A 25,887-nucleotide genomic window follows, 5' to 3' on the forward strand; every position below is an offset into this window, starting at 1 on the left:
ATTGCCGTAAGTTATACGTGTTAGTGCTTCTTTTCCTTTCGCTTCCCTCACGCTGTAATACAAAAGTGCTTAAGAGCCATCCTGCAGAGTGAGGGGCTTTCTACCTCGTCAGGGTGGTGTCTCAGGCAATAGCAGTGTTCAGTATACTGAATCCCACTAGACACCTCATGTCAGGAGAGTCCATGACTGGAAATTCAGGATCTGTGTCCTCCCAGTTGTACTTAGCCCTTCAAGGTCAAATGCTTGTCTGCTGATTGTGAGGTGGCTCTAGCCACTAATCCCTGTGAGGTGGGATTAGCTGAGATGTTCTGTGATCACTGCAGCAGCTACCTGTAATTCCTTCTCCTGATGAGATCCTGCCTTTCCATGAAGAGCCCTCCCCAGTGCTTGCATGTTCCAGGGGTCAGTGCTTGCAGTGGCTTTGATTTCCCACGGCTGGAGCAGTTTTTGGTACCTTGCCTGAAGTCTCCTCTGCCTGCCTGCCCCTTGCCAGCCAGGTCTCCTCACACCTGTACAGCTGCTGATGCTGCTGTCCCAGGGACACTGAAATCTCTGACCCAGCGGTTTCCTCGTTCTGTGAACCGGGGTTGGGAGGGGATGAGCCCGGCCGTGTCTGCTCACCCAGAGCGTCTGTGCTGGGGGCAGTGGTGTCACACGGCTCCTCTCTGTGTTTGGGAACAGCTGGAGGCCTCGGGCCGTGTCCTGCAGCTTGGCAAGGCCCTGCCCGGAGATGCCGCCCGCTACACCTGCGTGGCCACCAACGCTGCGGGGGAGGCCCAGCAGCACACCCGGCTCCACGTGCACGGTAATGCGGCCAAACGGGGCTGCCCACGCAGCTCTGGCACCTGGCCTCACCTTGCTCTGGCTTTTCTCCTGGCTCTGCACATCCACCTCTCAGTTCTCTTTATCTCTCCCACTCCATTAGTAAGGAGTGAGGGCAAACACTGGCTTTTGTAGAGTTTGGCCTCTCTCCTCTAATACCAAAGGACACAGAAATGAATGAATGTCTTTCCAGGTACCTCTGCTGCTCAGAGGTATCCCAAAATGCCAAACACATTCCTTCTAACCCTCCCCTCAGAAGGGTACTCTATGTTTCTGAATCAATGTGTGATATACCACCACTGGCATTACTAATTTCATCCAATTTTTTTTGTGGATATTGGTATTCCCCGTGACCCTGGGAAATGGGAATTTTTTATAGGAATAACTTTTCTGAGAAAGAAACATTCTTGTGAGGGGATTTTTCAGCCTGTTAAAAGGAATTTTCCTTTGCAGCTAAAAACAGTATGAAAAGAATCAGAGAGACTCGAGAAGCTGTCGTTTGCATGTGAATTTAATAAATGCTCTCACCATGATTTACATATATTTGGCTCAGAAGTGGTCACAAAGTGTTGTGCATTGCTGATGTGACCCAGTCCTCAAAGGAGGTGTGGGAATCCTCAGGAGGTGCAGGAATAGACTGTGGCAATATTTTCACAGAGTATGGCTATGTTAACTATGTTGACTTTTATTGCCAAACCAAGCCAGTAACTGGAAAACATTAAACTCAAGTGAGGAGAGGTTGCAGAGTCTCTGTGGATTGGACTTAGAAAGAGGAGCCACATTCAGACTGTGATAATTGCAGCACAACTAACTTCAGTGTCAGTCCCATGCTCATAAAGCTCTCCTTTGCTGTCAGTCTTCATGTTCAAACTGTCATTATCTGGCATTTCTGTCGTGTTTAAGATTTTGGAACTTCAGGAAGGTAAAAGCTGTCTACACCACTCAGTTTATTATCACCAGGTGAAGTGAGAGGAGCTTGCCACAAGAAAGAATAGCTGTATTGTGTTGTGTAGCCATTACTTACAAATCTACTTTAAGTTCCATTTTTCCAGAAAAAAAATAAAATTAGCAAAAATAATGTTTATTCCTCTTACCACTCATGAGATTATATAATTAGAGAGTATTCCCATTTCAGAGATGAAATTTCTGGAGAAATTCCTTGGTCACCCAGCAGTTGAAGCTTGTGAAACTCATTGCCCAGAGTTTCTCCAAGGGTAGATGACTTTGTGATTGGATGCTCTGCTAGCTGGGTGGCTGAATTAATGAAAACCTGCTGCTTTTGTCTCTTCCCAGAGCCACCCAGTCTGGAAGATGCAGGAAAAATATTAAATGAAACAGTGGTGGTGAATAATCCAATCCATCTTGAATGCAGAGCATCTGGGAACCCTCTGCCAGGTATCCATGTTCACCTTGGGGAGCATCTAATCAAGGGTTTCACTTTCATGTGTCTTTGGAAAGTAATGGATATGCTGAATGTGGAGCTAACTGTGTGATTTTAAACCAGCTAGAAACTGTGTGATGGGAAATGTCAGTGTATGGGCTGACGTGGAGCAAGGGTTGAGGGATTCAGTGATCCCCACTGATAAATGAGTGAAAACACATCACAAGGATAATCTATTCCCTTGTGGTGCCCTGTCCACAGGCAAGAGTGCTACTTGATTTCTACTGAATGAGCTTTAAACACATCCACTTTTATCTCCTGTCAGCTCAGTATTTGTTAGTGTAAGGCAGACCTGAAATACTTCATGGATTGAGTGTGCCTGTCAAGTGTGCTCATGTCTAGGACTTTTTTAATGTCTGAGTTTTGTTGCCTGGTAAGATATAAAAAGACATATTATTGAGAGAAATTTGCTGTATTAATTATTGTAGAGCAAAACAGGGGGAATAGTTACTAAGAGCTTATATCTAATATAGCAAATTATTCTCATGCTGATTATACCAACATTTTCAGATGAAAGGTGTTATTACATTTCAGATGTGCATCCAGCTTCTCGTTTTCTGCCTTTTTAAGAATTAATTCTTATTACAGCAAAGTATTATTTTGTAGAATAATTTATTCTTACATGAAAAAATTAAAATATGGAGGAAGTAAAATGTTATAAAAGCATAAGAATTTTATGTCTATTTTACGCTCCTTTAAAATTTTTTTCTCCTTTATCCTCCAAATTTTCAATTATTTTAGTTGTCAACAATTGAAGTGATGGATTTCAGATAATTTGTGCCATAAGAACACTTAGTTCACCCCTGGTGTGATGCAATGGCACATCCTATTGTCAAGATATACCATGAGTCAGAAAAGTGAGGAGCACAGCATCCCACTGGAAGAGAGAAGCTCTGTGCAAGTCTTATCTGTCAGTCAGGCCAGAGCACTTAGTGGGTGTGAGTCTTTCCCCAAAACCCCTTGTGTGTTACAGACAATCCTTCCGTAAGCAGTAACTTCATCTGAGTAGTGAAGTGGTGCCAGCAAAGCCTCAATGACCCATTCTCCTGATGGATGGTGCCATCTTTTGGCTGAGATGCAAAATCTACAGATTTTCTTGGTTGTCAACTTCTTATAAAATTTTCTTCTGCAGTAACACCAAGTTTTCTGCTCTTTATTTTCAGTTTTTTGATCTGCCAGTTGCACTTTGATTTGGTTGCTTATGTTTTGATTCTTTGTCCCAGATAGTTCAATTTAATGTAGTGATAATTTAAGGTAAAAGGTAAAAAAAATTGACACTTGTTATAGAATCCCTGGATAGATCCCCTATCTATCCCCTATTATATATATCTATAATATCTAGGGCTATTTTAGTTTCCCTGGATGGTTTGGGTTGGAAAGAACCTGGAAGCTCATCTCCTTCCATCCCCCTCCAATGGGCAGGGATGCCTGCATATTTTTGTGTGGTTTTAAACAGCTGCTCTTTACTTTGGTAAAAGATAGGTAAATTTCCTATAATTTGATTTGTGTGATAATTTCCCAATTTCAGAGCACTTTTCCATAAATGTATGAGGGGTGTGGATGATGGTGTCAAATTTGCTGTTGAACTGTGGGGCATAGTCAGCAAATCTTCCTATTTCCTAATTTTCTGTTACATTTTCTTATTCTTAATCACGACTAACACTGCTGTTGACTGTTAAACATTGGCATGTGCGTGGAGGCTGAGGTGGCCAGCGTGGCGGCTCTGTGGTGCCACATTTGTCGGGGTTGTCAGTGATTTGTGTCCGTTCCTCTCCCGCAGCGGTGTCGTGGTCCAAGGACGGGCACGCGCTGGCTGACAGGGGACAGGTGCTGCGCATCGAGGCCGCGCAGGTGGCCGACTCCGGCCTCTACAGGTGCCTGGCTGCCAACGCCGCGGGCACGGCCGAGCTGCTCTACAGCCTCCAGGTCCATGGTGAGTGCACAACCACAGAACTGTCACTCCTGGAGTGTGGGGAGCACTTCTGAGGGCACTGAGTCCAGCTGTTCCCCCGGTGACCCATGTCCCCGCGTGCTACATCCATGCGGCTTTTAAATCCCTCCAGGGATGGGGACTGCACCACTGCCCTGGGCAGCTGTGCCACTCTCTGCCTACCCTATCCATGAAGAAACCTGTGCTAATATCCAAATTAACCTCCCTACCCCCAGCACAACTTGAGGCTGTTTCCTCTTGCCCTGTATTGTGACAGGAATAATACATGCAAGCTCCACCTTTGCTTTCCTCCTTTTCCAGTCTGCTTAACAGACTTGGTGTCACTCATCACATAATCACAGGGTTTCAGGGTGCTTTGGGTTGGAAGGGACCTTAAAGCCCATCCAGTGCCACCCTCTGCCTTGGGCAGGGACACCTTCCACTAGCCCAGGTTGCTCCAAGCCCTGTCCAACCTGCCTGGGACACTTCCAGGGATCCAGGGACCACCACAGCCTCTCTGGGAATTCCACTCCAGGGCCCTCACCACCATCACAGCCAGGAATTCCTTCCCAATATCCCACCTAACCCTGCCCTCTGGTAGTGGAGAGCCATTCCCTCTTGTCCTGGCACTCCGTGCTTTTCACTTTTCTGTTTTCTCACTGATACTGGAATAGGTGTTTTGAATGTGGAAAATGTGCCAAGGGAAGGCATTCCTAGGAAGAATGAATTTATGGAAGAGGTATTTTGTTTAAGGGATCACTTGAGCAATTTGGAGGGCCTGGCAGTTGCTGGAGTTTGTTATAGGTGACTTTGAAGCTCACAGTAGACAAAGGACGCAGATCAAATGCTCTTTCATAATGCAAGCGTTTTAAAGAAAAAAGTACTGTGTCTAAGAAGATGAAGTGGAAGTGTGGGTGTTTGCTGACATGAGACACCTAAGCAAAAGCACAGCTGGAGCTTTTCCAGTGATTTCAGTGGCTTTTGGATGTGGCCATAATCCAAATTCTTATCTTTGATACATGCATGTGCATGTGGCTGGTTTTCTGTGGGAGTCTTCCATGCAAAAGTGTGGCCCAAATTTGGCACAGTGTCTGCAGCTGAGATCCACACACAGTATATAGTTCTTATTAATGTTAATTAATGACTTGGGCAGTGTGTTTCCATAGATTTAATGACCATCATGGGAAAAACTGGTGGCACAAGACAGTCAAAGGCAATTAACCCCACCCAGTGATTAATTACCAGGAAGTCCTTAGAGCTAAGGTCATTATTCTAGTTAAATGGAAGATAACCCTGCAGTACACATATATCTTTTTAGGGGTGGCAGAATTTCAGCAAACACATCCAAAGTTGTCTAGGGACTAAAATTTTCTGACTTAGGCACAGAGCTTCCCCTTCTAGAACAGAATGTATGCAGTTGCAGCCACAAGTAATGGCATCTTAGGAACTAATTACATCAAACTCATGTCTGTGAACGTGCTTCATTCAGCCAGTGTCCTGCCAGGCTGACAGTAGAGAGGTGCTGCAATTCACCATCCACAGGTTCATCATCCACTGTCCTTAGAGCTTATGAGTTTGAGAAGACTAAACTTAAAGGTTTTGCCCTCTTTACCAGTGGAAGCAATGACTCCTTAATGGATTACAGGCTCAAGTGCCAAGTACTGAAAGTTGTGCTGCATTTATGGAAAAGTTGATCTAGATTTCCATGAGCACCTGCCTCGGTCAACTACTGGTCTTATTCACCAGTTTCTGTTGTTAATAGTGTTATGAGATCTTCTTGGCATTAAAAAATTGTGCTTGATGCCACAGACTTAACACTGAATGGAACCAGGCAGGCCAACTGAAGGAATAAAGTGGAATTCTCGTTGAGCTAGGATTCATAGGATTTTATTGTATTAATTTTTTTCACTTCTTTCTCTCCACTATGGCTTTCTCAGGCATTTGAGAACAATGAATGCTGTTGTACTGCAGTAGGAGGAGCTCTGTGTGGGGAAAAGATGAAAAAATGTTAAAATCCGGTGCCTTTTTTCTGCCCCTACTGCTATTACTGAAATACATGTACGAGTGAGGAGAATCACAGAATCATGGAATGGTTGGGTTGGAAGGGACCTTAAAGCCCATCCGATTCCACCCCCTGCCATGAGGAGGGACACGTTCCACTATCTCAGGTTGCTTCAAGCCCTGTCCAGCCTGGCCTTGGACACTTGCAGAGATGGGGCAGCCACAACCTGAGTTACAGGCTCCTAGAGGTTGCTAAATTTGTTAATGAATCTCATTTTCAGTGCAGAATTTTTACAAGTTTTCTTCTGTCACACAGGGCAATGTGTATGAGTAGCACACACCATTCTCATCTCTTTGCAGGAGTGACTTTAAGCATTAAGTTTTCATCTGATACTGACTTTCAAACTTTATCACTAAGTTATTAGTGGTAATAGCAAATGGAATAGCTTTGATTATCCTAGTACATGAAATATCTTCCTTTTTTAATGATTCTTGTCTCCCTTTCTACCAGAGCCCTACAATATTTGCTAGACTGTGTGCCTAGAGTAAGTGCTTTAGATGTTCCTTTGCAGTGTTTTGTGTCATCAGAGAGGCAGATGTTTTCCACTCTAATCTGGTAAACGTTTTCATATGCTCTGCCAGGGCAATTTATCACTCTGTGTATGGATTTGCTTTATGTGGTTTATATGGTAAACTCCTTTCTTTAATCCCTACCACTCCTAAAGTCTTTCACAAGGTCTAAATGGAATAGTAGAAGAGTTTGAGGGAATATTTTCTGGCTTTATGGTGTGGTTCCTGAGTTTCACAGCTGTCCTCTGGGCTGTGGGCCCAGTCCCACATACCTTGCTCACAGTAGTTTCATTGCAGTTATCTGCCTGTTCATGCTAAGGGAAGAGCAGGATCTGGCACAGAGCAAAGACATGACAAGGGCTCAGCAGGAAAAGCATGGGAAAAGAGAAATAACATCCAAAACTATGCAGCCTATTTAATGTTGTTGTGATTAGTACTCCTATGTAGCTGTTATAGCCATTTTTCTGTGGATTTTTTTTCAGTCCCCCCATCCATCTCTGGCAGCAGTGACATGGTGACAGTAGTGGTCAATAATGCAGTGAGACTGGAGTGTGAAGCCAGAGGCATCCCTGCCCCTATCCTGACATGGCTGAAGGATGGGAGCCCTGTGTCCAGCGTCAGCAATGGCCTCCAGGTACCAGGGACAGATCCTGCTCTATAGTGTTCCTTGTTGTGGAGGAGAACACTAAGTCAGTGCAGTTTAATGGAAGAGAATAAGTTGGAGGATTTGGAATAATATAAGGCCTTTTGCTCTGGGTTTTTCGTGTGAGTTCAGCTCCAGTACTGTGTGAAGTGGAAGACAGAGATACATTGAAATAAATGTCATACAGCTGATGTCATACTGAGTAAATTTGCATCGGCAAATTTTCTGCTTACTGGGAAGAAGAGGAAATTGGACCAGATTGCTCTGCTGAAGAGATCTGGAAAGCTCATTACATACAACAGTAACTCAGAAAAGAAAACCAACCTCTGATATGAGGAGATATTTCAGAGGTAAAATGAGATGCCATGGTTGGTTTTTGGAAGTTGATTTTATAATCTGAAAGGGAAGAAGAGGAATTTGTGGTCTGTGGGAGCAGCTCAGGGCACAGACAAAAGGTGTGACAACATGTTTGAAGCTGGTGGGAGGGAGGAAGAGGTGTCCAGATCCTGCAAAGTCTTGAGAATGCCAGGAATTCCCTAGGGACTGGGATGAAGTTAGAGTTTTTATTTTGCAAGTCTGGATTAGAAGAGAACACTGGAGTGCAGGGAGATGGCGGGAAGCAGTGACAAAACAAGTGTTCCATTTTGAAAGGAGCTCTAGGATTTCCCCCACCTGTGTTTGGCACTGGGGTGTGCCTCAAAGTGCTGTGCTCCTGTTGCAGGTCCTGTCAGGGGGCCGGGTGCTGGCACTGCCCAGTGCCCAGCTCAGTGACACGGGGACGTACACGTGTGTGGCAGTCAACGCTGCGGGGGAGAGCCAGAGGGACATCGACCTCCGCGTTTATGGTGAGTGACAAATGTCTTTCTTTTCGTTCTGAGAGCTGTTCTTCAAGCTTTGATGAAACACCCTGAGCAGTGCTGAGTAAAAATAGTCCCAACCCGTAATGGAAGGCCAAGTGAGGAGGAATGGTTTGTGTATGGAAGTTAAAACATATATGCACATCCACCTTCATTTATTAAAGCATATAGGTGTGTCCTTCTGTGTATCCTTGAAGAAAGGTAACTACAGCAGTGAATTTACAAGTTTAGTGCATAAAAACTCATTTACGAATGATAAAAGAAAACACGTGTTTGCATAAACCAGATAGATCTTCCAGGTGAGAGATATTCTTGGGCCCAGTGCTCTGTTGTCTTTATTGCACCAGAAGGAATTACTGGGAGTTCCCCATCCAGCTCTGCATTCCCAAGCCTTGCTCTGCCTGCCTAAATGGAGGGGACTCTTTTAGTGCTAAATAGTGGCACTGTGTTTATTCCAGCCAGTCAGCTCTGTCTCCTTCAAGGGGCAGGGAAGAGGTGTTTTTTTAGTTTGTCAGTTTTCCAGATTGTCAGTGAGTTAGTTCTGAATTTTTTTGCCTGAACCTGTGTAAAATCACCTAACATACTGTGCCCAGTGTGAGTAAAAATACCCTGAGCAGTGCTGAGTAAAAATAGTCCCAACCCGTAATGGAAGGCCAAGTGAGGAGGAATGGTTTGTGTATGGAAGTTAAAACATATATGCACATCCACCTTCATTTACTAAAGCATATAGGTGTGTCCTTCTGTGTATCCTTGAAGAAAGGTAACTACAGCAGTGAATTTACAAGTTTAGTGCATAAAAACTCATTTACGAATGATAAAAGAAAACACGTGTTTGCATAAACCAGATAGATCTTCCAGGTGAGAGATATTCTTGGGCCCAGTGCTCTGTTGTCTTTATTGCACCAGAAGGAATTACTGGGAGTTCCCCATCCAGCTCTGCATTCCCAAGCCTTGCTCTGCCTGCCTAAATGGAGGGGACTCTTTTAGTGCTAAATAGTGGCACTGTGTTTATTCCAGCCAGTCAGCTCTGTCTCCTTCAAGGGGCAGGGAAGAGGTGTTTTTTTAGTTTGTCAGTTTTCCAGATTGTCAGTGAGTTAGTTCTGAATTTTTTTGCCTGAACCTGTGTAAAATCACCCTCCTTTCTGGTTCAGGCAGTGCTCTCAGATACCTGGTGGGATTGTTGGGACTGTCCTGTGCAGGATTTTGGTGATCTCTGCAGGTCCCTTCCAACTCAGGACATTCTGTGATTCTGTGCTTTCGTGTAACTTGTAGGAATTTCATCCTGGGTTTTTTGTAACTTGTATCAGATGCCTTTTCATATTCATAGAATAGTTTGGGTTGGAAGGGAGCTTAAAGCTCACCCAGTTCCACCTTGTGCCGTGGGCAGGGACACCTTCCACTATGCCAGACTGCTCCAAGCCCCATCCAACCTGGTCTTGGACGTTTCCAGGGATCCAGGGGCAATCACAGCTTCTCTGGGCACCCTGTGCCAGGGCCTCCCCACCCTCACAAGGAAGGATTCCTTCCCAATATCCCATCTAACCCTGCCCTCTGGAAGGCACTCCTGATTGTTCTGTCCCTCCAGACCCTTGCCCAAAGTCCCTCTCCAGTTCCCTTGGAGCCTTGAGCCTCTTCAGGCACTGGAAGGGTCCCTAAAGTCACCCCATGTTGTGTTCTCAGAGCCCAAGGGTGCTGTGCCAGCGGGGATGCCAGGGAGTGTGACTGTAGCAGGTTTTGAGTTTCCTTGGACATCTCAGAGGATTTGTCCAGCAGTGAAATGAGGATGAACAATAATCTGAAATTTGTCTTAGAAATGTTGCAGTTCCAGATGTGTAGAGAGGCATTTGGAATTGAGGCACCTTTGTGGTTTTGCTTCTGCTTTCATTAGGGCAGTGTACTCTCCCAGTCACCAGCATTATGGCAATCACCTGTAGAAAACCTTGCAAGAAAAGTTAGGAGTTTGGATGAGTTCTAAGAAGGGGCAGCTGGCCAAGTTATTTGTTCCTGAGTTTGGCTTTCAGGATAGTCTCCCTTGGTTAGGGTATCCCTGACGGAAGTCCTGATGACTTTTGCATCTGGAAGGGGCAGTTTTAAACCCAGGACCAAGCTGTGGCAAGTGAGCCAAAGTTAATATAGGCTGGAACATTTTATGTCTAGAGCAAGGAACATCAGGGTCTCCTTTGGAGTTTGGGGGCCGGTGTGTATGTCTGTGTAATGTGACATAAGTATATTTATTATTCCTCTTGTATTTTCAGGAACCTCTGTCCATTTTAACTGGAGGAAATGAAAAGAGTTAGGAGTTGTGTGTGTTTAAAATTAGTGTTGTATTAGAAGCTGGCCAGGGTTGAGCTCAGCTGCAGGACCACCTTGAGTGAGGCTGTCACCAAAAACTAATATTGCTCTTAAGACTTGCCTCATAAGGGCAATCTAATTAAGACGCCACAGGAGGAAAATAATTTGGAGAAGAGTTGGAGCTGGGTTGGTTGGAAATGTGCACTGAGCCAGGAGTTGGAACAAGCTCAGTTACTTACAGTTACTATGAGCATAATTAGATTAATTTTAAACCCCATTCTTTCAGAAATAAGTGCTCTAGTGTCTGTGTCATAAACTCAGTTTCCTTTTGAGCACATTTCAATTCATTGAGCTGAGAGGAAAAGTAATTGGTTGAAAAGTCTTTGGAAATAAATTTGCCTCCTGCAGGAATGGATCAGCTTCCAAGTCTCAGTTCCACAATACTCATAAAGAATCTGGACCTTTGTGAGTTCTAGAAAGATAAAAAGATAAACAGGGTTTTTTTTGGTTTTTTTTTCTTCCACTTACTATATTTCTTGTCCACAGGGACCAGGCTTTTCCCTAAATTATTTCCAAACTGTGAAATCAGCAGCTCTGCTCCGTACTTCCTGTGCAAGAAACACAAAGCTTGATTGTTCCTGGTCTTTCAGGCCACCTCGAGAACTGTCTTGCTGTCCCCTGAGTGCCACTTGGGGACACGTTCTGGTCTCCCATGTGTGATTAACCTGGTGTGCTTGTTCTCACAGACGGTCCCACTGCCTCCCTTCTCAGCCCAAAGTTGTGTGCACTCAGACCCTCTGTGTCTGGGGTCATGGATCCTAAAACTAAAGGACAAAGGAAATGTGACAATAAAGGTTCTTATATTTGGTCCTGGTCAACTTTTTGGGGGGCAGTATTTTGGCTGTTTTCTTTTTGATTCCAGCCATGAACACTTTCCCCATGGAGAATTGCTGACTTGCTGTATTCAAGGTTTAGTTCTCAGTTACCTTCTCAGTAACTTTTGTTTTTCTCATTGAGGAAACACAAAATTAAAAAGCGGTGGGAAAAAAGTGTTTTCTTAAATTCTGATGCTGTTCAAGAACAGCTAATGGGTTTCAGTTGAAGTGTACAGTGTTTTGGGTTTTGTATTTTATTTCTGCACAGAAAACTTTCCTTTCAAAAGGAGATTTGGAAATAATAGTGTGATAATGAGGTTATCACTGAACTGCAGGACAAATGTAAATACAGTGCTCAGTGCCAACAACTGCAATAATTAGTAGATCCCACACAAACCTGATACATGAGCTAATTTTAGATTATGATTTGTTGATTAAGTCATTAACCCATTGACTTGCTTGCTGACCATCTAAGTTCTTATTCTGTCAGCTGTATTTGGCCATCTCTGGACAAATTATCTGTAGGTCAGAGTTTTACTTAAAGCCAGATATCCTTCTTGGCACTATCTGGAACATCTTAAGACATTTTTGGCTTCTGGGGCTTATTGTTATCTCATGAGCATTTCCACTCAGCAGCTTTTTTTTCTTTCTTGCAAGAATGCATCCTCCCATTTTTATGTACTGGACATTTTCCTTTCTAGCTACATTTCAAGGGTTTTTTGCTAATCTTGGCTTATCCTTATGATTTCTCTGTAGCTGATACCTCATTAGAATGTATTTTGTGCGGAAGATAGTCTGTAAATAACAAAAATTATTATTGTGTTTTTTTGTGGTATAAAGGAGACTGAAGTAGTGTATAACTGAAGGTGTGTCATTTTATCTTTGTGCAGTGAAGTCCCTTAACTCCACATTATGTTTGCTCTGTGAAATCTTCAATGCCCAAAGATCCCTTGGTTTGAGGAATAGGACAAGAGGAAAAAGCCTCAGATTGTGCCAGGGGAGGTTCAGGTTGGATATTGGGAAAAATTCTTCACAGGAAGGATGGACAGGCACTGGCACATCTGCCATCCCTGGAGGGATTTAAGACCTGTGGATGTTGTCCCTGGGGACAGTGCTGGGCAATGGTTGGACTTGATGGTCTCCGAGGGCTTTTCCAAGGTAACCAAGTGTGTGGTTGTGTTGGTGCAGTCCCTCCTGACATCGTGGGCGAGGAGCAGAACGTGTCAGTGCTGCTGGGCCAGGCCCTGGAGCTGCGGTGCCAGGGCAGCGCCGTGCCCCCGCCACGCCTCACCTGGCTCAGGGACGGGCGGCCCTTGCTGGAGAAGCCAGGCCTGAGCATCTCCGCAGATGGCAGCGTGCTGAAGGTAAGCTGGGCAGGCAGGGAGTGCTGGGGCTCACCTGGGGAGTTGCTCCCTCCTGGAGGTGGGACAGCATTGGGCTCTCTGGGGCAGCAGAGTAGCGTGTGAGGAGGGAGGCATGGCACAGACCCCGGCTGTCTGGGTACAGAGCTTGCTGGATTCATGCTCTGTTATTAATATTCAGGGAGACATATGCAAAAATAAAATTGAAACCTGAGCCCACTCTCCCTACATGTTTCATGAATAATTATGTAGGAGGAAACCCAGGTTTTTCTTTTGTCCCCAGATTGAAGGAGCTCAAGTGCAGGACACTGGACGCTACACTTGTGAAGCGACAAATGTTGCTGGGAAAACTGAGAAGAACTATAATGTCAATATTTGGGGTAAGATTTATTAAGCTTATTCCAGAAACGGGAACAAGGCTCAGAGCTGAATTATGATGTGAAACACTGAAATCCTCTGTAGTTCATCAACACTCATTTGCTGAGGCTCTACGGGGATATATTGTTGTATTTGCTGTAGTTGAATGGGCCCAAGGCAGTGCACAGATTTTTCAAATTGCTTTAGTTTAGTTCTACATGAACACCAGTTACCCTACAGGCCTTTGTGGAGCTTGCAGGAATGAGAGTCGTTAGAACTATAACTAGTGAGTGGTATCACTTTGCATGGCAGGGGGTTGGAACAAGATGATCTTTAAGGTCCCTTCCAGCCCACACTGTTCTGTGATCATGATTCTATGATAAATACCTGGATTTGGATCCATAGCTTTTATGCCATTTAAAGTAACATATCAACTTTCCAGTTACTGAAACGCTGAAGCATTGGAAATTCAGATAAATAAAAGCTGCCTTACAAACTTATTAGTGCTGCATCATAAAAACAGCTTTAATAATTTTTTATATGGCTCTATGATGAATGTGGCTTAGGGCATTGTTTTAATACTTGCTTTTGAGGGGGTTTTCTGCACCATCATTTTCTTCTCATGTTAAAATTGAAATGTTCCTGTTTTACTATTATAAATCAATTTCTTGTTTTGAAGTCACAAGACTAGAATTACATACGAGGGTTTGTAACACTAAAATGACATTTTTCAGTTCAGATTTGTAATAATGACCCACTTGATGGGCCATTATTAATAATGGGTCATTATTAAAGACACATTCATGGCATTTGAGTTAGAAGTGGTTGTTGTAGTACCATGCCATTTTCCCCTGCTGAAGCAAATACCATTGACTGTGCAGGTCAGCCTCTGCTGTCTTCTTTCTCTCCCAGACTTTTACACAGGACCTTTGCTGGAAGGATTTAGATTTGTTCCTTTGTGCAGTAGGACCATTCCAGTAGGATTTGAATGGAGGGATAATTCTTTGCTAGTTAGCAGCTTTGATGGGATAAGCTTGATAGAAACCACAGGCTGCCTGTGAAAGCCATCTGTGGATAATTGTTTAGAATTATAGTTTTCATTTATACCCCAGCATCCAAAGTCTTCCTTGCCATATTTTGAGATTTTAAATCCAGGAAATGTATCCTTCTGAGGATTTGTGATCCTGAGAACAGCCTATGAGTTAAATGAAGAGAGCAGCATAGGCTTGTCCTGGCTGGAAGCAGGACAAATAAAGGGTGAAGCAGACAGTACCATAACGCCCTTGGCAGTGTTGTTTCAAACCCCACACATCTGGTTTCTCCTGGAGAGCTTGGAGGTGTCAGAAGGAGAAGCTGGCTATTGTCACATGCATTAAAAAAGGGCTGTGTAAGTTGTTCACTTGGGAGGTTTTATTTGCCAGGTTCTACCTACATTCTCCACCACTTTTTCTTGGTCTCTACCGACTCTGTTTTCATCTGATGAAAATGATTCCCTGATTCCTAAGAGGCAATTAGCCCTTCCCTAGGGATTGAAGAAAAGTGCTTTAAGACTTTGAGAATCAGAGTAAAACACTGGTCCCTTTTGTCTGCAGCTGGTTTATAGTGACAGAGCTGTAAAGCAAAGTGATCCTTCTGTTGCAGGAGGTTGATCAAAGGAGTGGGATCCATAGCCTTGGATGTGGCAGCCAGTGTGCTGATGCAGGAAAAATTCAAAGGAAAAATGTAGGCTGAATTTTACAAGTCACTGGAGATGATCTCTGTGGGTTTATTAGCTGAGGCCATGAATGAGGCAGGCCCTTAGAGTTGGAGTCACTTGACAAAGTTCCCCAAACCATCTTTCTTCGGTGAAGTCCATTAAAGGCAGCCCAAAATAAAGCCTGTGCATGCAGCAGCCCTTAGAGCCAAAAGGATGGATGCAGTCATTCCCAAGTGTATTGTTCCCTACCCAGGGCCTTGTTAGCATTGAGGAGACAATCCTTGTCATTGCTGCAGAGCTGAATGGGAGATTTGCACGAGGGTCATTTGGGGTTTACTGCTGGCTGATAATGTGCTGTTTCAAAGGCTGCACTTATTTGGTTTTTTTTTTGTAGTGTCACCAAGTATTTCTGGCTCAGATGACAGCTCTCATCTGACAGTCACTGAAGGGAGCTTGATTAGCCTGATCTGTGAGTCCAGTGGCATCCCACCACCCAGTCTCACCTGGAAAAAGAATGGTGGGTAACTGCCAATTGTCTGTTTTATAAAGCAAATGGGATAATTCTGATCTGCTAAGTTTTCTTTTCATCTTGTGTACATTTTGGATGGTGTGTTCTGAGGAGCTCAGATGTGCAGATATCTGCATAATCCTGGCATTGAGTAATGTGAACTCCAGGAGTAGATTATTCCCTTCTCTCTATCTCACCTCTGCTTGGATTAGGTGTTTCTAAAGGTGCAAGAGAAGTGCACTGCTGAGATTGCTCAGCTGACAAAAATGAACTGTGGAGCACTTAATATGTTTATTTACCATGGAGCAACAGGACAGCAGCACAGTGCCCCATCCCTGGAAGTGTTCCAGATCAGGGTAGGTGTCTTTTGAGCAAATGGAAGGTGTCTGGACCCATGACACAGGGCTGGAATGAGATGATCTTTAAGGTCCCTTCCAACACAAACCATTCTGGGATTGTAAGACTTGTTTGTGGATCCCAGATGTCAGGGCCAGGGTTGCTGGGAGTCCCTTGGTGTGAAGTTGAGTTTCTGCCCTGTGATCCACTGCATAACACAGATTCTCTGAGCTGGATTTAAATCTGCAGCCGTGGCATCCTGCCAAGAGGTGAAGATGTGTGTAGATGCAGTAATTGCTTTGGGGACTCACCAAACCCTTTCTCTCATCCCGTCTTGTTCAAGAGTAGTCTGCACACCTTTTGTTTTAGGGGTCAAAGTTACATTGCCAAACACTTCTTTAGGAGTTGGCAGGCAAAGCCAGCTATTTTCAGCACCTTGTTTTAGCACTACTGAGAGAATACAGGGAAAAGTAAGATAATTTACTTCTCCAGTTTAGTAATTCTTGTGTTATTAATCAATCTTACTTATATTTGTGTTTTTCTAAGCAGAACAATTCAATATGGTATGTACTTGCTTTAATTAATTTTGGCTCATGGAAAGAGCAGGTTTTAATTACAGAACACTTTTTCCAATGCATAACATTTTCTAACATTTTCAGAGAACAGGAAGTTCTTTTTAAACCCTGTCTCTTGGAAGCCAGAAAGGCCTTGTATGACATGTAAATGCACTGCAAGGCTAATGTGTGTACACTTAATGCCAGGAAGGAGACTTAAACCAGCTAGAAAGTCTAGAAAAGCAGTTAGAAAGGAAGAGTATATTTTTCAGCATGTTTGACACTTGATGCACTTTGTAGAGAGGACTTTAAATGCACAAGAGGGAAATGAAGATTAAGCTTCTTAGAAGACTCCATGGCAGGTACATTCCTTCTGTCAGGAAGTCTCCCTCCCTGCAGTTTGGAAAGATGAAAATGGATAATCTGAGGTCTCCAAGACTGAAGAATCTGCTCAGAGATTGGGAGTTTGCTGTCATGTTTCTGCTGAGGATTTCCTGAGAAGAAGCCTGTGACACACAGCATACAGGGTGAAACTAAATTATATGTTTCTAAGCGCTGGCTGTGCTGGGTGAGACAATTATACACTGAAAAATGAGTCACCTTTTACTGAAAGTGCTGAGCTTTCTGCTCAGTGGAGGTGTTCCAAACTCTGGATGGATGTGAGGGAGAGTCAGTGTGCTTTACTCAGGGTATGTCATGAAATCAGTGATTAATACAGAAAGCCCTCAGGATCTGCTTGTGCCAAGTTCCTGCTCTCTGGAAAATCTCTGACAGAGTACTTCTAAAATGGGCAAATGTGCAACTCAGTCCTTTTGAATGAGCCAGTGGACTTCACACCACGTGACTTTCATTTGCTCCTGGCCACTTGTGTGGTTTTATGTGACAGAAGGTGTCTTGCAGGCTCTCCTGTGGTGCCGGAGCCATCGGGAAGAGTGCGGGTGCTGTCTGGGGGCAGGCAGCTCCAGGTTGCAGTCGCTGACAGGTCTGATGCTGCATCTTACACCTGTATTGCTTCAAATGTGGCTGGGAGTGCCACCAAAGAGTACAGCCTGCAAGTGTACAGTAAGTGCCAGGAAAACTCTGATCACAGTTTGCCATTTGTGCAGTAATGTTATGGGGGTGTGAGCTGGGCAGTGATGTTGAGCTGCAGGGTCTCCAGAGATAGAGTGCTGGCTGTAGGACAATTTAGAGGTAGTTCAAGGAGAGTGTTATGTCATTAAAATTTTGGCAATTTGGACCTGTAGCTTGACCAAGACATTGCATATCCCTGTTGAAAGTGCATAATCCACTGATGTAATCCCTTTAGTCTTGTCCCCAGGCTGCAGTAGCGATGGCAGCTGAATGAACTTAGATTTCCCTTAATTCCCTTAGACTTTACTATATTTTTGATGGGAATAAAAGGAGGTATTTTTAAACAATCCCACAGAGAAGAAAATCTTCCAGAGTCTGTAGGGATTGATAGTGCAGGGATAGTATTTTTTAATTTAATTTTTTCTCTTGTTTGCATTTTGAAAATTGCCTGTAAGTTAACATTTTTTAAAACATTTTTACTTTATGCTGTGGGAGAGGGGGAAAGGAGCTGATTTGCTTTTTACTGGCCCTGCTGCTCTGGAAAATTGACCCAGCAGCAGGTGAAGATTCTGAAGTGCAGCTTCCAGTTGACTCCTACACTCTATCCCTTGTTCTTCCCTAGCTCGACCAACTATATCCAACAGTGGTCCCCAGCCGTCAGAGGTCGTTGTCGCCCAGGGAAGTGCAATATCCCTGGAGTGCGAGGCTGGGGGCATTCCTGAGCCAGCAGTGATGTGGCTGAAGGACGGGCGGGCGCTGGGCAGTGGCAGGGACGTGGCGGTGCTGGCCGGGGGCCGCGTCCTGCGGCTGGAGCGTGCCCGCGTGTCCGACACCGGCCGCTACGTCTGCGTGGCCACCAACGCCGCCGGGCTGGCCGACAGGAAATTCGACCTCAGCGTCCACGGTGAGTGGGGGCCACCTGGGGCACGTGGAAATTCACCACTGGGTGGCCAAGCAATGGTGTGGAGCTCAGTGCACCTCCTGGATCTGCTGCAGGGGACGCAGCTCTAGTTGCAGTGTTAGGAAGAGCCCAAATCCTAGTTTGTAGCTCCTGAATATTTTAAAATTCTAGCCCTCTTTCTGTTAATATCAATCCACCCCGAGTTGCTTCGTGACCTGAGATAATCAGGATATGGTACAATTTTACATGATATTGGGATGAGTGTCATGGTGGGAAATATTCTATTGTTGGAGAGAGAAATTAAGGTTTAACCAAAACCATCCTGCTACTCACCCTCCGTAAACTAATATTTGGGTGACACAACGTTTTGTGAGCAAAATTAATTTGTATTTGCTCTGAAGTATGGCTTTACTCTTTGCTGTAGTTCCCCCAAGTATTGGTGGTTACCTGCAGCTGCCTGAAAACATCAGCACTGTGGAGAAGAATCCCATCTCCCTGGTTTGTGAAGCCTCAGGAATCCCCTTGCCAGCAATCACGTGGCTCAAGAATGGATTGCCCATCACCTTGAACAGCTCAGTGCAAATCCTCTCAGGTACAAAAGCTGGAGGGCAGATGGCAACATCTCACTTTGTCATGCCCAGAAATACACTTCATTATCTCTCCTATTTATTTTTTCTCCATCTCTTACTCTTCACAGTTGTTTTACCATTTACAGAGAAAAAAAATCTTTGAAAGAACAAATGACAAAAATCAAAGCAATCTCTAATTTCTATGGATCTGTATATGAAACCAAAGAGACCCTTAGAAATGAGTGCATGTAAAAACATTTCTGGCTCTGTTGTTTCTTTGACCTTGGATTTGCCACTGGCAAGTAGAAATCTCATGACAATAAGTTCTGATGGAGTTTCTAATACTCTGTGATAGCCAACATGCAAAGCCTGCATTATGAACCTAAGAAAACTTATCAGACAGGTAAAGAGCTGGAAGGTGTTTAAGAACTCAGCTAAGACTGCATTTGAAGCTGATAAGCTTCAGGATATTTTAATGAGTGCTGCTTTTAATGTTACAGATAGTCCTGTCCTATGCTTTCCCATTTTTGCATATGGTGTTTGGAAAAAGGAGTGGGTGTGTGATTATTTCCCAGTATGAACCTGGCTCTGGGAGCTGCTCTGCATTCCCTTCTGTCTCAAGTTGACATCAACAAAAATATCTTCTGGGCTTGATTGTTTCTGTCCTGTCTGTTGCTTTCTACACCCACACTAATCTCACCTCCCGGATCGAGAGTCAGGAAGGGAGAGACAAAAAGATGTTTGTTGTCTCTGGTTGTTGGCTGTGTGGGAGGGGAAAGACGCCAGGGCTTAGGGCTTTGTTTTCCTCCAAACTTTGTGCTTCAGAAAGCTACATGTTGTGGTAGTGAACTGTAGCCAGCATGGCACTTGGAGCTTTATTTGTGCTTGTAAAGCTGTAAAAAACAACAACAACAAAAATCCTCCTCTAATTTTGGAGGATACTTTTAAATACTTTGCCAAAGCAAGATTTTGGTTCTGTTGACTGAAAACATACTTGGCATTGTAGATAACTTCACAATTGTGTGAAGTGTGGTCACGCTGCTGGCAGCTTTTAGTCAGTTAATTCAGATCATGGAATCACAGAATATCCTGAGCTGGAAGGGCTCCACAAGGACCATCCAGTCCAACGCCTGGCCCTGCACAGGACACCCCAACAACCCTACCTAGTGCTTGAGAGCATTGTCTAGGTACTGGTGTTTGCTTTTGATGATCCTTCCTGCATATCTGCTAGGAAAATGAAAAAAAAAATATATACTGCTTCCCATGCAGCCCATGCTCTAAGCTGCATGTGGGCTTTAGGAAGGAGAAGGGCTTTTGTTTAGCCAAATGTAGAAACTCCATCCTGCCTCAGCACTGGAGGGCTGGGTTTGCTCTGGTGTGTGATGCCAGGGAAGGTCACAGTCTCCTGCAGGCAGGTTTCTGCTTCTGTTTTGGCCTTGTGCAGGGGTGGATGGGAGAAGGGATCGGGGAGACATGAGGCTGGCAGACCTGAGCCTCCTTCAGCCTCCCAGTGCTCCCTCTGGCAGACAGGATTCCTTGGGCAGAGGCACATCCAGTAACCAGCTCAGCAGTTTGTTCTTCCAAGTGCAAGGCCAGAATCATCACTTTCTGGGCTGTGTCCCAACAGTGATAGCCACAGGCAGGAGCTGCCCAGGGCAGGTGTGGTGTGGATTAGGGAATGGTTGCTGATGGGAGAGCTGCTAACCAGAAACTGGGAAAAGCTGCAGGCTGGCTGCTGCCTTTGGCTTCACACTCATATGCTCCCTAATGTCTGTTGTGCTGTTCCTCTGCCAAAAAGCAAGGAAAGAGAAGTTACTCTGTGATGGCAAACCAGGAATATTCCTCATCTTTGATCAAACATACTTGGAAATCTTCCTTTTAAATGAACATGTCTGTGCAAAGGTGACTTGACAACTACAGAGTCAAGAAGAATCTGTTCTTTCAAACAATTGCATGTAAAACAGTGCTATTATCAGCTGTTACTATTGTTATTGATGGCACAATTAATGCAAATGCTAGAAGGGAGAGGGGGAATTTTATTCCTTATCTGGGAAAATACCTTAAGGGTAATTATAGCACAAGGTATTTATAGAAATAAGCTTGGTTTTGTGTGTACAGACATAAAAAGCACTGATGAGGCATTATTAATTTTCCTGAATATTAATCTAGAATCTCAGTATAGCAAAGCACTCTTGTAAGTGAAAACTCTGCTGTCTGAGGCACTGTGTGCTGTCCCAATTCCCTCCCAGCACTGTGTGTTACAAGCACAGCATTCCTGCCATCTCCTAAGTGCCAATCCATGATTCCCGTGCAGTGGAGCAGGGTGTGTGTGCCCTGCCCAGCCCTGGGATGGTGCTGGCTGGCAGGGCAGGACTCTGATGCTGTTTTGGCTGTCTCAGGGGGCCGGACACTGCGGCTCAGCCCCGTGGGTGTGGCAGATGAGGGACATTACACCTGTGTGGTGACCAATGCTGCTGGAGAGGCCAGGAAGGACTTCCATCTCTCTGTCCTGGGTAAGTACCTGCTTGAGTTTGGGGCAGCACAAGAGAGGGGTTTGTACAGTAAGGGGGAGGGCATTCTGTATGCTTTGCTGGTATTTTAAAAAATACTGTGCCAAAACACACTTCCTTAGGGAAAAAACCAAATTCATTTGATACCACAGACAGAAAATCAGGTTGTAGAGAGAAGCTTCTTCTACACAGAATCATAGAAACCTGGAAGGGTTTAGGTAGGAAGGGACCTCAAAGCGTGTCTCATTCTAACCCCCACCCACCATGAGCACCACTACTCCAGCATGCTCCAAGCCCTGTCCAGCCTGGCCTTGGGTACTTTTGGGGATGGCAACCTGTGCCACAACCTCCCCACCCTCACTGGGAAAAATTCCTTCCCAATATCCCATCTATCCCTGCCCTCTGGCAGTAGGAAGCTATTCCCCTTGTCCTGTCCCTCCAAGTCCTTGTCCAAAGTCCCTCTCCAGCTCACCTGCAGCCCATTGAGGCCCTAGAAGGGGCTCCAGAGTCTCCCCAGAGCCTTCTCTTCTCCAGGATCAGCAATCCCAACTCCAGTATAGTGGAAACCTTCAGTCAGTAGAGCCTTTAGTATGACAATATATAAACCAGCATGGTAGGGGGTGATCCTGCTGATGCACTTAGACTAGGATTTATCCAGCAGGCTCTTTAGATGCTATTTGGAACCATTAATATATTATTTTATCACATTGCTTAGTTTTGAAAATCAGTGTTTTCCCCAGAAAACATTACTTTTTGGTTTAGTAACTGTTATTTTTATCAATATCTGTTAGGTCTGGCACAGTGCAAGTTTTCTCTCAGCATTTGTGTGTAGAATTTTGTTCTCAGTTTCCTTTCTCTGAGGTACTGAGCACCCTCATCTTCCTTTGCCTTCAGCTGACTTGGGCATATTCAGCCAGTAAATGATAACTCCCATTCAAGTCGGTTCATGTTTATTTGATGAGCTCATGGAAGTGTAAGTGTGGTAGAATGGAAGAGATGGATAAACACTGGAAAGCATTCATTGTCTGACTGTTTTCTTTGGAGGGTTTTAGTAGCAGAGTGTTCTTGAGGGTTCTGGGAATCTCTATTGCATAGGCTTTGTTTCTCTTGAAGAAAAATCAGCTTGAAGCTCAGTGAAGCTGATTTCAAGTGGAAAATTCCATTGTTCAGTCTTCTCTTCCCTCCCCCCAATAATTTCTTTGTCTTTCTAAAGGAAAGTTACTGGAATGGGTCCTGACAGTGGCACAGAATCCTCACCAGTCACTGTCAGCAGGAACTGTACACAGACATGCCAGGGGTTTCTGGGTTATTGTAGGAGGCACAGCAGTTTACAGGCAGAGCTTGGTGTAATAACCACAATATTTATATATTTGGAAAGGGTTTGGTGTGGCTTTGCCATATTTTTGAAATTAAGATGTGTTGACGACTTACTGTATTATTTTGGAGTCAAAGCAATGAGTTGCTTTGTTTATGAATAGTAGTAACTTCTGGCCTGACTTAAGTCCTGAACTTCATGTTTTTAAGTTTTGTTTTCCCCCATCTGTTTCCTTCACTCAAGTTTGAACCCTTCATTATTATCAGAAATCTGGTATAACATTCTTGTCTCTGTTGAGAATGAATTCTGCATATTTCCATGATTCTTACTTTTATAAAATGTTTGCATCTAACAACGAGTGAGATCACAAATAAGCTGTTAAATGTGTTAGGTATATTTTAATTCCTTTCTTCTTAGGTCTTCTGTCTAGGCTGGAAGTTTGCATTTTGCAGGTTTATTAAAATATAAATCAGCCTTCTTACTCTGACATTTTTGTTGCAAAATTTCCTCCATCTCCTGGAGATGGAGCTGCTTTCTAATAACTACAGGTCTCCTTTTCAACCTGTCACATGCCATGCCTACTTCAACTTGTAGTGCCAATTTCTTTTGGCCTGATCTACAAATGCCTCTACCTTGAAAGAAATAATTGATCACAGCTTTTAACCAGCACAGCTACTCCCAGCATGCTCATGATCTGCCCTCCACATCCAAGGAGGGCACAAATTGACCAGGATAATTTGGAAACATATCAGCCATACCAGGGGAGTTTCCCTGCCTTGGGTTGGCTGTTTGGGGATGGGATAAGTATTTTAGGGATTTTATCTTCTGCTTCCCTAGAGAAATGTAATTTGTACCACAGCAAGGTGCCTTTAGACCTATGTAGTGTGTTCATTCCCATGTGGAATTAGCTGTATTTGCTGAGGACGCTGATCAGCCACGGTACAGCATCCACTTGTTGGGAACTTGTTGTATTGCTGTTGGTTTTTTACGGCAGTTACTGTGTAACCAAACACAAACAGTGGCGAGTTTGTTCTCCTAGTCCTGTGTTCCTGGGCTCATCCCTCCTAGAAGCATCCTCAAGCAGCCTGTTGTATTTCAGTGTTGCAAGGAGTCCATGCTGATGTTGTGTCCTTGCCTGTTGCAGTGCCTCCAGGGATTGTGGGGGAAAATGCTCTGGAAGATGTGAAAGTGAAGGAGAAGCATGGAGTTACCCTGACATGTGAGGTGACAGGTAAAAGAATGGTTTATGATTTACCTTTGCTCATCAAAGCCATGGTCAGATCACTACTGGTGCTGCACAGCCTGTTTTTAAGGGGATTTCAGCTCAGCAGGATTTTTAAATCTCAGATTTAACTGTGATGCTTAGAAGAGGGCTAAGCACTCCTTGTAAAGGTTGGATGAGATGAAGCAAAAGGGATGTTGCTGTGATATTTCTTCTCCAAAGGCCTGTGCAATTTCAGAGAAGATGTATATCTCTTCAGGAGGTTCAGAGACTTCAGAATGCACTTTCCAAAACTTCCCTCCTTGAATATACATGAAAAGCATGCCTGAAACTGTATTTTCCTGTTTCTCTGAAATCTTGGTGTAACCTAGAGGTTATGCACCAACTCATGTTTGCCATTTTCCCATTCCATCAAGGGAACCCCGTGCCACAGGTCACGTGGCTGAAGGATGGGCAGGCTCTGGCTGAGGCTGGAGATCCCAGGATCTTGTCCAGAGGACGATCCCTGCAGATCTCCGAGGTGCAGCTCCTGGACACGGGGCGCTACACCTGTGTGGCATCCAACACTGCTGGGGACAGGAGCAAAACCTACAGCCTCAACGTGCTTGGTGAGCAGCTGGGCTGCCTCTGCCAGGGGAACAGGCAGCTCGGGAAGAAAGAGTCCTGTTGGAATTCTGTAGGGCTTTTTGGACAGCAGTGCACAGGTTGCCTGTCTGTGATTAGAATTTTACATCTTAGTAGTTGATAAGTGATAGTGGTTTAATAGAAACACCAGTGCTGTGCTTTAGACAGCAAAGCTGGAACACAGGGAACCTTCACAGGATATTGTTCCTATGGAATGGGCAGGACAGCACTTTGTGCTTATTGTGATTCAAGGAAGGAGCATCTGAAGAGCATTTCAGATTGTAATCTCTTTAGAAAAGCTGAAGCCATCTGCACTCCTAATTTTTTTTTTTCCATGAGGGCTGTTGCACAACAAAGTGCAAACAATGGTGAGTTTGTTTTCCACACCCTAGTTCCTAGCCTTATCCCTCCTTCCAGGATCATCAAGCAGCAGCTCCGCTCAAGGAGTGGTGGCTGGCTTCCTGGGGAGCTGTGCTTGACAAAGACATGGGTGGGAGTGAATTCCACTGGTTTGGGATCACTGCTGACTTCAGGACAAAACATAAAACCAGCTGAGTGTTATCTGGGTCTGGGTTTTGGTGCTTCTTGTAGGACTGCCCCCCAGCTAGCTGAGGCTGCAGCCAGATTCCTAGACTGAGGGGCTTTCCTCCCTGTGGTTACTGATTTTGTTGTTCCCAGTGGCTCCAAGCATTGTGGGAGCAGACAGCCAAGGGAATGCAGAGGATATCACCGTTATCCTCAACAGCCCCACCTCACTGGTCTGTGAAGCTTATTCCTACCCCCCAGCCACCATCACCTGGCTGAAAGATGGAGATCCCTTAGAGTCCAGCAGAAACATCCGCATTCTGCCAGGTAAACTCTGTTCTTATTGAGAAACAACACCTGATTCTTGATTGCATGTTTTTCTGTTACAGACTTTAAAAAAATCAAAGGCTATATTTCTGTTAAGTGCAATAAACTGGCACAGGTTGCCAAGAGAAGCTGTGGCTGCCCCATCCCTGGAAGTGTCCAAGGCCAGGCTGGCTGGGGCTTGGAGCAACCTGGGCTACGGGAAGGTGTCCCTGCCCATGAATGGGCTTTAAGTTCCTTGAAGCCCAAACCATTCTGGGATTCTTTGTACTTCTCTAGCACTTCCCATTCCAATATTTTTAAGCACTTCACATTAACTGATTGTTTATTTGTGTTTATTATGTATTTATTCTTTTTGTACCATCAAGCAAAATGATGGAAAATTCATATGAGCTAAGGATGAATATAAATGACTTGCAGTTAAGTGTGGAAATTAGATGGAAAGAGATATAAATTAATAAAGCGAATGACTACTAGGTCATTAGTAATTTGCCATTTTTAGTTTGTAGAATAATTTCTCCCTAGTTTCTCTGGAGGTGGAAAATGGGAACAAGCTTCAGAGGGAAGACTGGAGTACTGTAAA

The 25,887-nt window shown here is 44.4% G+C and overlaps 1 protein-coding gene across 1 annotated transcript in view; it reads left to right on the forward strand.

The window, feature by feature from the left end:
* HMCN1 (hemicentin 1) overlaps positions 1-25,887 on the forward strand; it is a 165,486-nt gene that overhangs the window by 87,572 nt on the left and 52,027 nt on the right. The window contains exons 36-50 of the mRNA XM_041420752.1: positions 682-805; positions 2,116-2,217; positions 4,044-4,196; positions 7,247-7,398; positions 8,129-8,252; positions 12,620-12,795; positions 13,076-13,172; positions 15,240-15,362; positions 17,144-17,305; positions 17,937-18,218; positions 18,640-18,807; positions 21,184-21,297; positions 23,754-23,840; positions 24,248-24,439; positions 25,134-25,307. Of these exons, the coding sequence (XP_041276686.1) occupies positions 682-805; positions 2,116-2,217; positions 4,044-4,196; positions 7,247-7,398; positions 8,129-8,252; positions 12,620-12,795; positions 13,076-13,172; positions 15,240-15,362; positions 17,144-17,305; positions 17,937-18,218; positions 18,640-18,807; positions 21,184-21,297; positions 23,754-23,840; positions 24,248-24,439; positions 25,134-25,307 (2,230 nt within the window). The remainder of the gene's footprint in view (positions 1-681; positions 806-2,115; positions 2,218-4,043; positions 4,197-7,246; positions 7,399-8,128; positions 8,253-12,619; positions 12,796-13,075; positions 13,173-15,239; positions 15,363-17,143; positions 17,306-17,936; positions 18,219-18,639; positions 18,808-21,183; positions 21,298-23,753; positions 23,841-24,247; positions 24,440-25,133; positions 25,308-25,887) is intronic.

This window comes from Onychostruthus taczanowskii, unplaced genomic scaffold (assembly GCF_017590055.1).
Source record: "Onychostruthus taczanowskii isolate IOZ18803 unplaced genomic scaffold, ASM1759005v1 scaffold65, whole genome shotgun sequence".
NCBI classification, from domain to species: Eukaryota; Metazoa; Chordata; class Aves; order Passeriformes; family Passeridae; genus Onychostruthus; species Onychostruthus taczanowskii.